Raw genomic sequence first — 17713 nt, 5'->3', positions numbered from 1 at the left:
TCCCAAGAGGCGTGTCTAGGCAAGTAGTTAAATCAAATTAGATTGACATGAGAGCTTAATGAAGATAATTCGAAGATAACACCATGTCATGTGATTCATTAGCTGCGAGGCGTCTTTTGATATTTGTTATCAAACATAAGACATGGATACATGATACTTGTGAGACATGACATTGTTTTTTATTTTATAACGAGGGATAAAGAATGTCAAGTCTGGTGTGTAACGAACAGTCTGGGGCATAAAGCGATGAACTTCCGAGTGATGCACTGTTGTTAGTTTAGTGATAGCTTAATGGCAGTGCTCCTGGTTATGTACATTCTTTCTCGCAAGGTCACGCATCTCATTTCATGTATGAGGAGATTGACTAGAATGGATGTGGACTAAGTGTGTTGATTAAGACTATGCCACACCTTATGTGGGTGAGTGGGAGATGTAGGTTTTATCTTATGGGATAAATAAATATAAAAGGATATTCCACCCACATGAGCATATTAACCTCCTAATTTTCTATATGATAATTAGATGAAAATCAAGGGATATTCATATTAGAATATACTTGGGATTTTTATGGGTTTTAAGTCTTTGTACACTCTTCCCAACCACTATATAAGGAGGTTTTAGGGAAGAGAAAAAACACAAGAAACATAAGCTTTTCCATAGTTCAAATATTCTAGTTAGGTCTTTAGAGCTATCACTTTCGGCTCTAGGTCTTGGGAGGTGAAAACCAAGGGGTAACTCGACATACCGTAGCCAACCCGACGACTTGCGAGGTTCTAGACGTACACGGATGGTCAGAGCAGTTGTTCGTGTGTTGTAGGAGCGTGTTGAGATTCAAGCTTCCGCATAAAAGGTACACACGTCCTTTCAAATTTATTTATAGTCTTCCAACAAGATCAATGAATGATTTATAGATTTTCTTTTTTCATGTGAATTGTTGTCATTGTTACTGATGTGTATTCATAGTTGGTCATGTAAACATGCATAATCATGAAAGTCAATGACATAAAGACACACATTAAAGTGTTTTGATGTAAAGCTACAAGTAGTATCTTATTAAATGTTTTGTAAAGAATATTGGGGAAACCTTGGAGGTAGACTTGTATTACTTATGTGCCCGCATGGGGGTTTTGCATGAAGAGTAATGCTAGATAGATCAAATTTTTTAAACTAAATTTGCAAATTAAATGATGTGGTTGTACATGATTGGATTATTAATTAAGTGTCGATTAACGTGCTTGTTTCTTATTGGTGACACATCATTTGGTTTGCAAATTAGTTTAAAATTTTTTATCTCTCTAACATTACTCTTTGCATGAAAGTTTGCTCGTAGGGCGACGGTACCGCAAAAAGATGAACTGAAAATGGTTTCTGAAGTTTACAATGGTTTTGTTATACATAAATTCATGGCATGACATGTGCACAAGCATTTGGTTGTGGGTGTGCCATACTGGTTGTTTGAAAGAGTGTTAGGAATTGTTTGGTAACTACTTACTGAGTTATGCCCACTAAAGTTTTTCCCTTTGCGTGTTTCCCTTTGCGTGTTTGAGGTGAGGAAAGGAAGTAGGCAGTAGTTATAGCTTTTATTTACTGATAGGCATTGGATGTGCTATGGCGGACCCAAATTTACAGTCGTGTCATTGGGTCTTGTTTTCAATTTTCTTTACATCTGAAAATGATTTTCTTTCTGAAATCTCAAACGATTTTCTTTCTGAAATCACAAAATGATTTTCTTTCTTTTAGAGGATATTTTCTGTATTGTGGTAGCGACCCGAAATTTCAAGTGAAAATTTTGGGGCATTACAAATCTACACTGAGTAGTGAGGGTTTGAACACGAAACACAATAGATTAAAAAGGAAGGTCCTAGGAGCATCCCCACCGGAAAAAATTGGATTCAAATCTTATATTTGAGTCTAACATGCGTCTAATGTTCTTCAATGCAATGGAGACTTTAAAATTCATATATAAATGATAAATCTCCGGCGAAATAAAGATCCAACTGGGTTTCCATATGAGATTTGAGTCCAAGGTGGAGCCCATGCCAACTTGGAAAAATTTATTCAACTAAGAAAAATGAGATATGAGTTTTGAGTCTAATCATCTCCAATGCATATACTAAATTGTTAAAACTCAAATTTGAGTTTTGAGTCCAACATTTTCTTCACCAATGTTAATAATCAAATCTTATAACTCAATGAGTCTTTGCATTAGAGAAGAAAACTAAAATGCATAAATTAACCACCGTTTTGGGACCCAAATATAAGGATATAAGTTTAGAATTTGAGTATTTGCATTGGAGATACTATATTATAAGAGCATCTCTAATGTAAAGACTAAAATTTTATATTGGAGTCCAAACATAAGGCCAAAATATCTTGAGTACACAAGAGAATTAAAACTTATATTTGAGTTTTGGGTCGCAGTGAGACACAAAGTTGGATTCTAATGTGAGATTTGAGTCCAATGTGGAGTCCATGCCAACTAGGAAAAATGTTATTCAACTAATAAAATGAGGTTTGAGTCCAATCATCTTCAATATACATAAAAAAATATTGTTAAATCTAATATATGAGTTTTCAGTCCAATGTTTTTTTTCTTCAATAAATCTTAAGATTAGAGTTTTTATATTAAAAAGAGAATCAAAATACATGAACCCACCGCCTTTTTGAAACACAAATATAAGAATATGAGTTTTAAAATGTAAGAATCCACCGGCAATGCACATCACCAACTATAATTATTGAGAAATGCTAAGGGACTATCTCAAAAGTAGGGTTCTCTATGCAATCTCGAGTATTTATCAAACATAGCAAAAAATTAACCTCTAATTTCAAAAATATCATTTTTTATAAAATCTTTCAAATATATCCAAAATTCCACCTAAATAGACACATATGCCCTCAAATTTAACAATCAAATAAATTAAAGGTTTTTTAGCCAAAATGATTTGTGACATTGATGTAACTCCTTAATTTGGTCCTTAACAATTAATGATAATCAATAGTAGTGTTCTTGAATTTGTCTATCGTGAATCATTTTAGTCTTTCTTTGAATTTATCCATTGTGATCATTTTAGTTTTTTCGTGAAAAATCTGTCAATTGCTCTGTTAGTGTGATGATATGGCGCCATATGGGTCTCATGACACACCCCGACCCGGAATGTCCACCTGAACTCCAAATCGAGTTGTACTAGTTGACACCAGAAGGGTGACGAAGCCATAAAGTGTAATGATGTGGAAATGTGAATAAATTTAAACTTAAAAATGCTTAAATATAAGAGTGCTCTAGTGAGCGGGAATGAACTCATTCCACACGTGATGTCAAAGCATAAGTAATGTACAATATGGGTAAGATAAGAATTATACCGTCGAAGGTAATCACTTATACCAAAACTTGCCAAGAATCTTCGTCAACACGAAAACTCAGTCACTAAAACTTGGAGGAGCGAAAAACAAGGGTGAGTGGGCCTAAAAATAAAGTTTTATAAATTTTTTTTTGAAAACATTATAACCCCTCGCCGTAAAACAAGTATAGTTTCCAAAATATACATATTACGTATAATATGAACACTTATCGTAACATGCACTATCTCAAGACTTCAATACGTCACAAATTTGTAAATATGTATATAACATCCAATAATCACAATGTCTCGCAGGAATAAATATATCACATCAAGTGCTCATTGACACATGATGACACACGAGTTCATGCAGAGGTATTTTAACATGAACAGGACTGGGTGTAATAATGATTTACACTATACTACTATAATCACGTGAAGACTGGCGCTATACGCATCACATACGAGTCCTAATTTCCTATAGCAATCTAGGACAGGACTAGCACCTACAATGGATCCAAAGTGAGCGTACGGTGCGATGTGAACATACACGTGAAAGTCTGGCCCTGGCCTGGGCGAGTATTAACACCAGTGCAACACACGATGAGCAGATAATATAATCATGATCATATAATGGTAATCGATAATTCTAATCAACCATAACACTATTCATGACCGCAATTATAATTAAAGCATTCCATACTAGTACGCATACCTGTGCATCCTGCAGGATTCAAAATAATTTCATAAAGTCCGTCATTTCGCTAATTCTTATAAGCATTAGTCTAATCCAGGCATACGTAAGATATTTTTTTTCAAACGTATAAATGGAAACTATATAAATATTTAATATTTAAAAGTAAACACTCACTCACGGATATTGGCGAGGTCACAACAGTTCGAACTAGGAAAGCTGGAGTCACCAATAATAATCGCACCTAAGCATAACATTGGGGTCCGTTAGTAAAACTCAACTTAAACGATCAAATTTGAGAAAACGAAGTGCAAATTTGGAATCAGGGCGTCAAATTACGCTAAGGAGGGTTCCCGACAAATTTTACAAAAAGTCAACGGTCAACCCTAAAAGTCAATCGAGACATCATGGTGGTCAACTATGCTAAAACCTTGGAATTTCACTAAATGGATGTCAAAAATAAACTCGGAGCGTCAAAAATCGTTTAGAAGAGTTTTCAAGAAAATTTTGAAAAAGTCAACGGTTAACCTTAACAGAATATTCCCTCCTCATAAGGAATATTCTGTTAAAATTAATTGGGAATTAACAAAATATTCCAAGTGGAATATTCTCTTTAATTTCATAAATGGACTTGGACTTGGACAAAGATCCAAAGATTTGGGTCGGATTTGGGCTTAGGCCCTTTTCTTCTTCTTCTTCTTCTGCTGCAGATTTTCGACCGCAAATCTGGGGTGAATTCAAATGCTCTGTTCGGACGTATTTCACAACCAAATTTTGCCTATAATATATCAAAACGAAGTTAGAAAAGTGTATAACAAGATTATACCATTTGGAAGCCCAATGGTTGTCAGAGATGGCCGAAAAATGGCATGAAAGACGACTAGTCGGTTTGAAACTGGGAAAATTGGCCGGGAAATTGGACAAACTTTAAACGTCCATAACTTTGTCAATACTTAATGAAATTGAGTGATTCAAAAACAAAAATCATACCTCGGGATGAGACAAAAAGATTGGTACCCTTCTTGATGGCTAACTCGCATTGGTGTGGTCGGTTGTCATATCTCACAAATATAATCATATAATGACATGTGGTAACTGCAGCGGCGCTCAATGTCGGTGATGAGGGGGTCGAAGGGGATAGGGTTGTGGTGGTGAAGTGTAGCAGTGAAGGTGAAATTGGACCGGAGTTTAAGGCGACAGTAGCTAAAATGCCTTTAATTTATTTAAAGGAAAACTAATGAAAAGAGCTTGAAAACTTCGAGTTTTAACGATAAGGACAAAATAAAGGGTAAAGTGAATAGTACCAGGATTGATTTTTAGTGTAAAAATGTGGTTTTTCGTTAAAGTGAACAGTATCATGAGTTTTTTTTGTTAAAGTTCCCTTTATTTAATTGCTAAATTTGAGGGTATTTTTGTCTCTTTAAGTGAAATTTTGGATATATTTGAATTTTTTTTATAAAAAGTGACATTTTTAAAATTAAGAGTTAATTTTTTGCTATATTTGATAAATACTCTTCAATCTCTGCCACCTCATATTTTAACACAATATTTTATAATGTTAGTATGAGAATTGACATTATGTGTGGACCATGAGTAGAGCTCCCTTTAGGATTTCACTAACACTATGTTTGGATTAGAGAAATAAACTTGGAATTTGGATAAAAGTCAGAATTTAAAAATTGACATGCACCAATTCCCTTGTTTGGATTTATAACATAGAAATTTAAAATTTCCACGTGGAAAAAAAACTTGTAATTTGGGGCCTCCAATTTCCAAGTTTAAATTTCATGTAAATAGGTGTCATTTCCCTATTTGTATGATTGGGAGTTCAAAATTAACAAATTCCGTTTTCAATTTCATTATTTTTTTAAGTTAACCAAATAACAAAATTCACAAATTCTAAAAAATAAAATCTCTTCATTTCAATTTACGTCGTTTTAAAATTCGTTAGTAATGTTTAATTTCTTCGTATTGCCTTAGGTTTTACCTCCACCTTCGCGGTAAACGTCAAATAACAAAGCATATTTCCCAACGTTTCATTTGCGGGTTTGCAATTGCAGTTGCAGAGTCGTCTTCGTAAAGCTCACATCTCTCTCTGACTGGAACTCTTGGTGACCGTTATTCAATTCAGCTGGTTACTTCTTCTCGTTTGCCAATATGCAGGTAACTACACATCAACCCTAATTTCTCATCTCAATTGCAATATTCTCCTCCAGTTCTTGCCTAAGTAATTGCTTAAAACCCTAATTTTCTGTTTGTTTCCGGAGAAAGAAGAGGAAGAAAATCGGCAGAAAACCCTAATATCATCACCATAGAACACTAATTTTCAGTATTAAGAGCATCTCCAATAGCCTATTCAATTTTTTTTTTTTGTTAAATTAGCTGCTTAACAGTGTCAAAGAACTATTTTTGGGCCATCCAGTTTAACTAAACACCTCTAATGACACACTCTATTTTTACAAACCCTTAATATTGCAAGCGGTGGGTTGCTATGTGGTTAAAGATTCCTCTTTTAGCCCAATGCGTCCTGGGTTTGAACGCTCCCCTCCCCTTGGTGTATATTAGTGTAGAATATGCTTGTACTAGAAAAAAAAAAACCCTTAAGTAGTTGTTTGGTATAGTATTAAATATTAATTAATTTAGCTACTTATTCATTTTTTTGAAACAAAAAATTGTATCCAAGACGGATTACCGAAGAAGCCCTAATATTTTGTTAGTTTTCAAGAGAGAGTTGAAAAGTTTGAGAGTTTGAAGAGTTTTTTAATGTTTAGCTAAAATTCTCTCTACTCCTCTTATGGAGTGTCCATTCACTATGTTAGAACAGAGAGCCATTTAAAGAGTCTCTTGAAGTAAGGTTTTGCTGGTTTTTTACTATGGTTAGCTAATGTTGCTGTAAAGGGTCTCTTGGAGATGCTCTCATACTTGAAAGTAGTAATGAGCTTGCTAATTGTTTGTGTTTCTTATATTGAGCTCAGGCCAGTGATAGGTTCAACATCAATTCCCAGCTTGAACATCTTCAAGCTAAATATGTTGGGACTGGACATGCTGATATGAATAGATAGTGAGTATAATTTTGCTTCTTCAGCAAAATGCAATAATCTTTTGTATTTATGATTGGGTTATGTGTTAATTTTGAACTTCTCTTGCGTTTGGAATGTGTAGTGAATGGGCCGTGAATATCCAACGTGATAGCTACGCATCCTATGTTGGCCATTATCCACTTCTTTCGTACTTCGCTCTTGCGGAGAATGAGTCCATTGGAAGAGAACGCTACAACTTTATGCAGGTTCTCTCTTACTTTTGCACTTTTATGACTTTAAGGATATGAATTGGGTGTTTCTCTGTACTTATCTTTAGCTACTGTTAGTCTGGTTATGTTTTATTGGATTGTTACTTCTTTGTTGTATTAATGTCCCATGTCTGCTTTGCCTGTGCATGTATGTGACATTGTCATTGTAGTCTACTTTTGAGTATGCGCTTATTGAGTGAGGATTTTTATTAGAGGGTTGGCCTTCACTAACTTCATGGCGGAAGTGATTGCAACCTATTATATGGATGGATTGAAAATCAGGTGTTATGTGTGCGATCATGATAGAACTCTTGAAGGAGAGGAGTACTAATAGTTCTTTGGAATGAACGTTTTATAAACTGGTTTGGTTAAAGCCCTAGGTCCTTTTCTTTGAGTTGTTTTCAGTTGAAGTACTCCTTTTCTGGTCATGCTCTTTGACGCTACGTGCAGCTTTTCAAACCAATCATCGGAAGGAAAGTCTCTTTGATATAAGGGTTAGTTGCTCAATAGTTGCGTGTTCAGTTAGTAAGTTTGCATGGCTTGAGATTTTTTCATTCCTTGTTTCATTGGTGCCTAACTAGAAGGAAGATAGTTTTGAATTTAGTATGTAACTGAGACAAGAAAGGAGAAGTTGGGTGATGAATTTCTTAGAAGTTCCAGATAGTTTAGTTTGGTAAAACATGGAGAGGAAGTTCGCTGCGTGCTATTTGTACTGTTCTGTTTCTTAAGTAGTTGGGGTAAGGTTTGTTTAGTTATCCAGAATTTGTTCACTCTTAAGTCTACCAGGCTATACATTGTTTTCTTGAAATGTGACATTTCCATCAGTGACTTCCCGCTGATGTAAAGGCTGGAAAGTGTCCAAGATCCTGGGAGAAATCAGTCTGTAGTACATCTTGTTGCAATTTCTTTAAATAAACTCAACTGAACAAAGTGTTATCCAAACTACTTGGGCTGAGTATTCCATTGCCCCTGTCAAATCCTGTTGACCAGCATAGTAGACTTTAAGTACAATAGACTACTATCCCATGGACACCATGTCATGCTCGAGCGTATAGTATTATTTATCTGTACTTCTGAATTCTTATATAATCTTGGTTTCCTGTTAGCACTTGGTCCAGTTGATCCCACAACTAGTCTGCAGTGTTGTAAAGCCCTTCCTAATCTTTTTTTCCTATCCATATGATCTGATGTCAATGTGTGTGGGTTTCTCTTCTTTGTTATTTGCGGCTGGTGATGGGTAATTTATGATGGTTTTCTATAATCTATTGCACCTGGTGATCTTAAAATCCACGCGGTAGAGATATTTGATAATGTGTTAGTAAAAGGTCGAGCCGTGATACTTGTCTTTATGATTTATTGAATTGATTTGTTTTCATTGTTGTGCAGAAAATGCTTTTGCCATGCGGTCCTCCCCCGGAAAGAGAAGACGATTGATACTATATTGTCATAAGAACTTACCTCTTTATGATGTACACCCACCACGGCGCCTCATTCCAATAAAACAATAACATGAGTAAGGTTTTTACTCATGGCATAGTATTATTGGATTGGAACGCCACGTGACAATAAACTTGTTCCATGTACGTTGCTCTCCTATCTATCCCGTTTGCTGAAAAAAGTGATCATATGTGACTTTGATTACATGTACTTGATTTTTCTTTTCAATTCATGAATCTAATGCCTTCTTGTGGCCCTTATCCGTGTTCATTCACGTTAAGCTGCATTATGACATCAATTTTTTTTATCATTGCCATAATTCATTCATCTAATTTACTAAAGCTGTTTATGAAGCCGAAAACAGGTTGGACAGATGTCTGGGTGAAAAAGTTTTATTTGAACAAATCGGTTTAGATCCGATTTCAACAAATAGGAAAACTGAATAAAACCGCCAAAGAAAGAAGCGGATTCTAGGCATACAGGTTATCTGGGAGGCGTTTCTGGTCGATTTCAACTTGCTGGATCGTCCATTGCATGTTTTCCAGTTTCTGTATAAGAAAGTTGTTACCAGAGCCAGATAAATGAACAACTCTGAGCATTGCTATTTTTTACCTGTACAATATCACGATACTGCCGCGCAACTTGATCCAAGTTTCCGTAGCATCGATGAGATACTTCCTATAACGAATGACATGATTTAAAGAAACTTGAACTAGTAAGCTTGTACATATGATGATTACTTTCGACAATGTAATCGATAAGTACCTTAATAATTATGTTGATGTTGCAACGTCAAATCCTTGATCAACTTGATCAAAACTCCCAGTATCTGCTCTAAAACCTAGTTTGTGCAAAAACAACACGGCACATAATCTCACAAACGAAATTAGGCCCGTTTGAGATTTCAGGAACAAAAACATGAGATTCCGGCTGATCGATAACATGAGACACATCCGACGGCAGGTTTTGTCCCTGTAGTTGTTGCAGCCCCTTCGCCATTTCTCCTTTCTCGACCATCAAAACGCCGCCGTCTTCCTTCTTCGTCCTTCTTCCCTCTTCCTTCCTAACGATGAAGATGCCGCATTTGCCATTCTCACGCGGGAATTCGAATCAGTTACCACCAAAAGTGATGACGTATTCAGCTCGGTTTACCAAACTACCCTAACACCAGACGGCGTCGTTTGAGCAAGTACTCTCAGCAAAATCTAAAATTACCCCTACAATCTATTATTATATCTCACTTTACCCTGCACTCTTCATTTATATCTCACTTTAGTCCTTTTAAATTCGTTGATGAAGCAGGGGCTCTTTGGTCCTTCTAATTCGTTTTAACATTTGTGACTTACTTCACAACATTTTTCTAAACTGTCATTAAAATTCACAATTTATTTAAGATTTTCTTATATTTATTGTTAAAGTTAAAATTAACCTTTTTGCTGTTTATTTAACAAAATAGGGCAAAGTAAAACACAAAAGAACAGAGGACTATAATAACGTGAGATTTTTGTAGGTATCAGGGCATAACTGAGAATAAGTTATTTGCTTATTTGCCCTATATTGAATTACTCTTAATGATATAAACATTTCTAATGAAGATGTCAAAAGATAAATGTCAAATATTAATTCAATAACAGTTTAGCTCGTACACTTTTCTTAGTTATAAAGGTTATTTGTAGGACTCATTTTGGTGCATTAATGGGACCAACATAATAAATAATTAAAAGATTTTTTTTGTTGTCAAACAATAGTTTTTTTTTATTTTTTATTTGTTATTTTTTTATTTTTTTAACAAACGATATAATATACACTAAAGTGGAAGAAAGTGGGCTTAGCCTCATAATAGACTAGCAATAATGTAGTTCAAATTCGCTTTTGACGAGAATCAAATATAAGATCTCTCACTTACAAGTGAAGAGGAATATCACTAAACCGTACTAAATGACATATATTTGTTAGATTAATCACTAACGGAGTTCGAACCAGACTGTCATGCAATGACTCAATTCATTTCCACCATTGCAGTAAAGGCCACTTGCATAATTAAAAGATTATTTGACGCCATACACCTAATGATTAAACACATGTTAAATAATTAAGTGTATAATAAACATGAGTAAACTGTCGATTTGCCCCCTAAACTTTCACCGAACTTTCGATTTCCCCCCTGAACTTTTCGATTGGAAAATTTCCCCCCTGAACTAATTTTTTTAGTCAATTTGCCCCCTACCGTTAGTTTTTCAAACATTCCATCCAAATTTCTGTTAAGTGAGACCATGTGCACAACATATGAGGGTAGTTAAGTCATTTCACTCTTAAAATGATTAAAAAACTGAAAATAAATTTTAAAAAAAAAATTCCCTCTATTTTTTACCTCTACCGCCGATCTCCTTGTACCCACCATTACCACCTCCTCCCACCCCTGAGACCCATCAACCACCATATATGGTCCTCCCCCTTCCCACACACAGAGACTCCTCCTTCCCCTCTCTATTTGTTATTCTACGAACAATGCAAGGAACGAAGAAAGTGGGAAGAGAGAGAGAGAGAGAGAGAGAGAGAGAGAGATTTGTGATGCAGGAAGAGGGTTGGGTCATTGGGGTAGCAGAGGGTGGGGCCAAATCAGGGAGTGGGGTTACGGTTGAGGGAGATGAGGGTAAGGGGAGGATGTCGTAGGGGTGGGTGATGGGGGTGCGGAAAGGAAGTGGTGGTGGCTGGGGTTTTTGTATTTTTTTTTCTTTTCTTCGATCTGTTTTTGTTTAATCATTTTTTTTAATAATGTAAAATTACTAGAATGTTCATGCCATGAAGACAATAACACCGTATGTCATTTTTTATACATAGGAATGAGTGAAAAATAAAATTGAGGATATGAATTAGAGGGAAATTTTCAGTTTTTTAATTATTTTTAAAAGTGAAATGACTTAACTACCCTCATATGTTGTGCACATGGTCTCACTTAACAGAAATTTGGATGGAATGTTTGAAAAACTAACGGTAGGGGGCAAATTGGCTAAAAAAATTAGTTCAGGGGGGAAATTTTCCAATCGAAAAGTTCAGGGGGGAAATCGAAAGTTCAGTGAAAATTTAGGGGGCAAATCGACAGTTTACTCTAATAAACATATACTATAATCATGATGGTGAACAAAAATGTTCTAAAAATAGTCCTATAAAAATTTATATGTTGTTGTAGGCATAATTTACTGAATAATTATGTAGGCCATAGAGAGAAGGAATGTGCGGCAATAATAGAGAGAAGAGAGAGATGTGTAATTGTAGGTGTGTTCTATTCCACCCCATTGTGCCTTTATTTATAGTAGTATGGAAGGTTAATTCCTTACCCTTTAGGATTACAACATTTAATAGGTAATCTACTCCTAATAGGAATATAAGATACATTCTCATATCTACTAGGATTTACACAATCACATTCCTAATCTGATAGGACTACAACACTCCCCCTTGAGTGTGTAAATACTCAAGTAAATAGCGCATCAGGTCTTCAGTGATGAAGCAAGCACAATTGATGAAGTTGTCGGCACAATGAGTGAATGCGAGTCTCAAATCAACAGAAGAATGCATAAAAAAGTAAAACACAAAATCTCACTATGGTAAAACTCAAGGTGGGAGAAAAACTCATAAACTAAAGAGAAAAATTAGAAGTTGCATTAAGTCAAAACTATACGTCTTTTGGACACAAGTAGAAGAGCTCACAAGGGTATGATCAGCATAGGATGGGTGCCTCGTTAAAACCTAGTTAGGTAGCAAAAACCCAGTGGGAAAAATGCTCCTAATCGTAGGGAAAAAAAAGTACATTAAGATCAAGTAAGTATACTTCTGGATACTCCCCCTGGATACTCCCCCTGAGTTTGACATAACTTCCAAATAAGAACTACAAGCATTTCATATGATAGTTAGGCATACTAATTCCTCGGACAAGCTTCTGGAAGGTTGACTTCTGCAGTGACGTCGTGTAGAGGTCGGCAAGGTTTGTATGACTTCAATCTTCTGATGCCTTGATGATGTAGATGTGGACGCAATATGTCTTGGTGTTGACTTCATTGATGTATCATGGATTGGTTGGGTTGATACATGCAGCATAATCTTCATGAATCGTCGTTGGGACTCAACAATGGATGAAAACAGCAAGTACTTCGAATATGCTTAACAAGAACTCCTAATCATGTCTCTCTTGTGGCGTAGTGAAGTAAGGTGAATCTTGGAACGATTCGAATATTTCGCAACTAAGATCATATCGTGGACCTTTAAGATATTGCAATGTCCCTAACGGTAAAGACATAAACATTTGGGGATTTTTCCTTGTGCGGGTTTGATAAGTAACATGCGTCAACATAATAACAAGGTAAACATCACTCCAAGGATCAGGGGGGTTGGATCCGCTTGAGATGCATTGGGATTTGATTTGCCCAAATTTGTAGTACCTTCAGGGTACGTCTTTAATACCAATTCAGTGGTTGCGTGTAGGTGCGGTGCTGCATCTTTACCAAGATCAATAGCGAATGAGATGTCCCTGTCTAAATACTGAGCTAAATACAACGAAGCGCAAAGTTGAACTTAGATATGGAATTTCGGATTCCATAACCTCTTCAAGGGTTTCATTTGTATATAACATATAGATGATCAAAATATACTCAAAGGTGACACCTTCGGGGTGTAGTTCGATTGGTAGACCAAAATACCGTCAGAACAATGCTTCAACTTCAGGTCAAGACATAAACGAGTTTTCTCAAGATCCTTCATCTCAAATTTCATCTTCAGGTGCGAGGCAGTTTTCTCAAGCTTTTCCATAATCTTAGTGAGATTCATGTCAACAACATAAACTGTAACTCTAGCAATTTAGAATAAGACTTCATAGTTTAACACGTACGGGCATAATTCATTCCTGACTGATCAAATAATCACTTAGACGGGTATACCACATCCGTCGGGTTATAAGTGAATGCCTCAAACAAGTTAAAAGGGTGTTCCGTGATTTGGAACTATTTGAACCAGTCCATGTAATTCTTTGAGAACTTACATGTAAATCTCTATTTCTATATCCTCATAGAGAAAACACTAACCACATTTCATAATGCTGCTATCAATCACAGGATGTTTTGAGAGAAACTTTGTGACGTAAGGCATGCATCATATCACACTATTTCATTCATCTCATAATGCTTCTTTTCCCACTTGTAACATAACAAGGTTACCTTGGACAGTGTAAGAATGACAGGTCTAATACACACTTTAGTAAGGAATTTGATATGGACTGTAATTTTGGTTGTCCAATCAGCTCTACGTTTTCACTTAATCAACTGAACACAGTTCGATATCGTCACTTTTCATTTATGTCGGTAGCTATCGTATAAGTGAAAACATCATCGATGGTAATCTCATTTCAATTCCATTTAGCTCATCCAAACTAGTATACTGGATCAAGAACTTCAAGTCTTTGGAGTGATCCAGATTAATCTCATGAGATGGAAATGATTTGAGACAACGATCAAGTTTAGATTCATTGTTGTGCCGTGTCTTCCTCTTCTAGGAAAATGAATCCTACAAACCGATGATCTGTCATGCTCCAGGCCAAGACAGATTGATTGGCTATCTGTCGGTAGACCTAGCATTCGTGTCGTGTTTTTCATGTTCGTGTCGTTTTCATGCCATACCCGATATCTTAACGGGTCATGTCATGTAACACCTATTAAAATAAACGGGTAAAATGACCCGACTCGAAATCGACCCGATAATATTAATAGGTAATATGATCCGACACATTACCCGTTAAGGAAAGTATATTTTAAACCAATAAATAATCAAATGAAAAACATAATATAAAAAAGTATATACATACCATATTGTCACATCCAAAACATAAAAACGCATTTTTCTTTTAAGTATATTTTCACTTACCTAAAGTCTTTAATAGTTTTTTAATTAATGTAGAAGTGTAAAAATATATAGAAAAAAATATATAAACGCTCGTAATGACAAGCTTTACAACTTTCATAAAAAGCTTAACTTCGAAATTCACCACTATAATTATATAAATCATAGATCAAAATTTAATCGTTGATTGTTGTTTACATTTACGCTTCATTGTTCTCATCAAATTTTGTTTTTTTAGATTTTGTTTTTTGAAAACTTGATCTATTAAAGGATGCAGGAAGATGAATGGTTTGGATCGTTGATATTATATTCAGAGTTTTACGGTTGGTGAAAATATTGCTTGATGTTTATAAAGTTTCTACAAACTATACGACATCGACTCATATTTCAGTTAACCGTAAATATCGAAACATGATATCAAAGATCTGAACTGTTCATCTTCTTACATCCACCAGATGATCATGGTTTCAAAAAAGAAAATTTTAAAAATGAAATTCAGTAAGAAAAATAAAGCGTAAATGGCAATCGACGGTTAAATATAAATTTAAGGTTTATGAATTATAGTGTTGGATTTCGAAGCTGATCCCTTCATGAAAGTTGTAAAGTTTGTCACTATGAGTGATTGTATATTTTTTTTACATTTTTTACACTTCTACAATAATTATTATTAATTTTATTAATTTTGCCCTCAAATAAAAAACATTATTCATGAAGGTTTGGAGGATTTTAAAAATCTAAATGATAATATAAGTGTAACCATTATCTACTCATGAAGGAATAATGATGAATCACGAATGTGTATATATTCCTTCACATTTTTCATACTTGTATGTATGTCTTCTTAGTTCTTACTTATACAAATACTATATTAGTTTATTTTAATTTTGGACAACAACATGTTAAGTAAAATTTATCCTAGTAATGATAATAAGAAACTCTCATAATAAAAATAAATAATGACTAAAACTTTTTTTTTTAAAACTTATATAGAATAATAATACAAAACTATATATTTAATATAGATATATTGTATATATTAATATGGCTATTGTATTTTATAATAAAACTTTTAGTAATTAAACTTTAAAATTATCAAAATAATTTTTTTTAACAGGTCGAAACAGGTTACTCACGTGTTACCCGCGTGTATACCTATTAAGAACCCGTTATTAACGGGTCACCCGATAATGACTCGATAAGTTATTGTGTTGACCCGAAACCCGTTATTTTCATGTCGTTTTCATGTCGTGTCAAAAACTGCCGGGTCTATCTGCCAGTGTACCGGACCGTCTAACAGGGGCGTTCAAACCGTCCAACAGGGGCGGCACACCCTCTAGGGATGTTAACTCAACGTACGTTAAGTACGTCTATTCTTACAGGCATGTTTACAGCTGGTATATGATCTCGTCACTTTAGCTAGATTAGAGGAAATCTAGAATTCATCGCACTTACTTATCATATATGTGCAGTACATGGATTGAGTTGAGACATAGTGGGTAACGTCCACGCAAATTCGTGTCGTTCTCTAGGAACATTGACATTCTTATCTCTCCCTAACGACGGGAAGATTGTCTCATTAAAGTGACAACCCGCAAATGAGCGGTAAAGAGATCGCATGCAAGGGCTTTTAGAGAGCTAGTATGAAGGAGAATCATAATCGACAAAAAATACACATCCTTCTTTGAGGACCCATGATGGTACGTTGCAGCAGCGCAACTTGGCACATGGAATGCACACCCAAATGCGTAAATACGAAAATCGCTAGGTTTGTACTCAGTAACGAACTGTAACGTCATATAGGTTGGGTGGCAATGGGCCTTAAGGGCAGACCAACATAACTGCGTACAAGATTACATAGCCCTAGGCAAAAACTGAAAACTTGGTACGTTTACCAAAATTCAGGCAATCATTTAAATTGCACTTTATGATCACTAGGCGAGGCTATTTGGGCTGAATCATGGGAATTCGATGTTCAATTATAAACCCAAAATACATGCAATACTTTATCGAAAATTGTCGATATAAACTCTCCAGCATTATCTAGTCTCCCAGACTTTTATGGGATAAGTAGGATGGTGAACCTTAATTGGGCAGGAGGTTTAGTAGTAATGTGTGTGGACAAACATGTGACCAGTTTGTCGATTCATCAACCAAAACCATAAGTATTTATATGGTCCGCATTTTTGTTTGATTAGTCCACATATATTCCCTTGAATCCATTGTGAAAAGAGAGTTGTTTCGTATCCTTATGAGGAATGATATAGAAAATCAATTTCCCTAATGAGCAGGCTTGGCAAAGTGTGCTTGTAGGCATAAAATCCTTACTTTGGGTAAGAATATGCGTCGTAGCATCATTGTTTGACCTAAGTGTCCCAAAAGGTCGTGCCAAAGCAAGTAAACTACTCAATCACCAAGCTTCAGGCCGACCACATGTAGTGTATTCCCAATTAGGAGACAGCCCATTGGCCCCAAAGCAAAACTTCAGGCTCATTTTTGGAGGTGGTGCAAAGATATTCCACTCAATTTTCTTCACTGGTTTCATTTATGATCATTGTCATCTTGAATATCCTTAAAAACTCAACGACGAAGAGAATTTAAGGTCCCTTAAATGGTGATGCAGTACCATTCATACAACGAGGAGCGTGCCAATGCTCCTAATCAGGTTGGATAGACCTGAAGTCGTTGTTAGAGATGTGATTTATGTGTAAAGTTAGTGTGTGTAGTATGCATTCATCCAAACAACTAACTTCCCCACATTCCTCCCTAATCACGTGTTTAATTGAACCGGTCACATGTATTAAGAAACATGATTCAATTAACTCATAATCGAGGACAATATCAATAAGATTATCCATAAGTAAAACATACACCAAACTAAATGTTCACAAAGTAAATGGTTTATTAAGGGGATTCAGCCAACAAGGCCATCCATGTCAAAATTCTGCTTTTCCAAAGATGTTCGGTGGAGCAAAATCAATCTCACATATTGACTACGAGAATGGTACTCCTCAACAACATTGGTAGGGGCACTCATAGGTGCATAACCAATGATCTATTCCATCA

At 35.5% G+C, this 17713-nt stretch overlaps 1 protein-coding gene and 1 long non-coding RNA gene across 2 annotated transcripts; one reads left to right on the top strand and one right to left on the bottom strand.

Annotated features, from left to right (window-relative positions):
* Positions 1-6030: 6030 nt before the first annotated feature.
* Positions 6031-9021, top strand: LOC126591483 (uncharacterized protein At4g14342). The gene is made up of 4 exons (XM_050257181.1): positions 6031-6198; positions 7011-7096; positions 7198-7321; positions 8711-9021. The coding sequence occupies exons 1-4, from the start codon at positions 6193-6195 to the stop codon at positions 8756-8758; spliced, it is 264 nt and encodes an 87-aa protein (XP_050113138.1). The 5' UTR covers positions 6031-6192; the 3' UTR covers positions 8759-9021.
* A 210-nt stretch (positions 9022-9231) lies between these two features.
* On the bottom strand, positions 9232-9842 carry LOC126591484 (uncharacterized). The gene is made up of 3 exons (XR_007612404.1): positions 9527-9842; positions 9374-9439; positions 9232-9309 (listed from the first exon to the last, which is right to left on the bottom strand). It is a non-coding gene; the product is annotated as an uncharacterized LOC126591484 (long non-coding RNA).
* Positions 9843-17713: the final 7871 nt, after the last annotated feature.

The sequence above is a fragment of the Malus sylvestris genome, chromosome 11 (assembly GCF_916048215.2).
Source record: "Malus sylvestris chromosome 11, drMalSylv7.2, whole genome shotgun sequence".
In the NCBI taxonomy this organism is placed as follows: Eukaryota; Viridiplantae; Streptophyta; class Magnoliopsida; order Rosales; family Rosaceae; genus Malus; species Malus sylvestris.
The sequence above is the reverse complement of the archived record's forward strand: the minus strand, read 5'-3'. Positions and strand labels throughout refer to the sequence as shown.

Bases quoted from the DNA above. Each gene is read 5' to 3' on its own strand.
- LOC126591483 (XM_050257181.1), top strand. The intron at 7,097-7,197 runs GTGAGTATAATT...TGGAATGTGTAG, and splicing joins CATGCTGATATGAATAGATA to TGAATGGGCCGTGAATATCC. The intron at 7,322-8,710 runs GTTCTCTCTTAC...ATTGTTGTGCAG, and splicing joins AACGCTACAACTTTATGCAG to AAAATGCTTTTGCCATGCGG.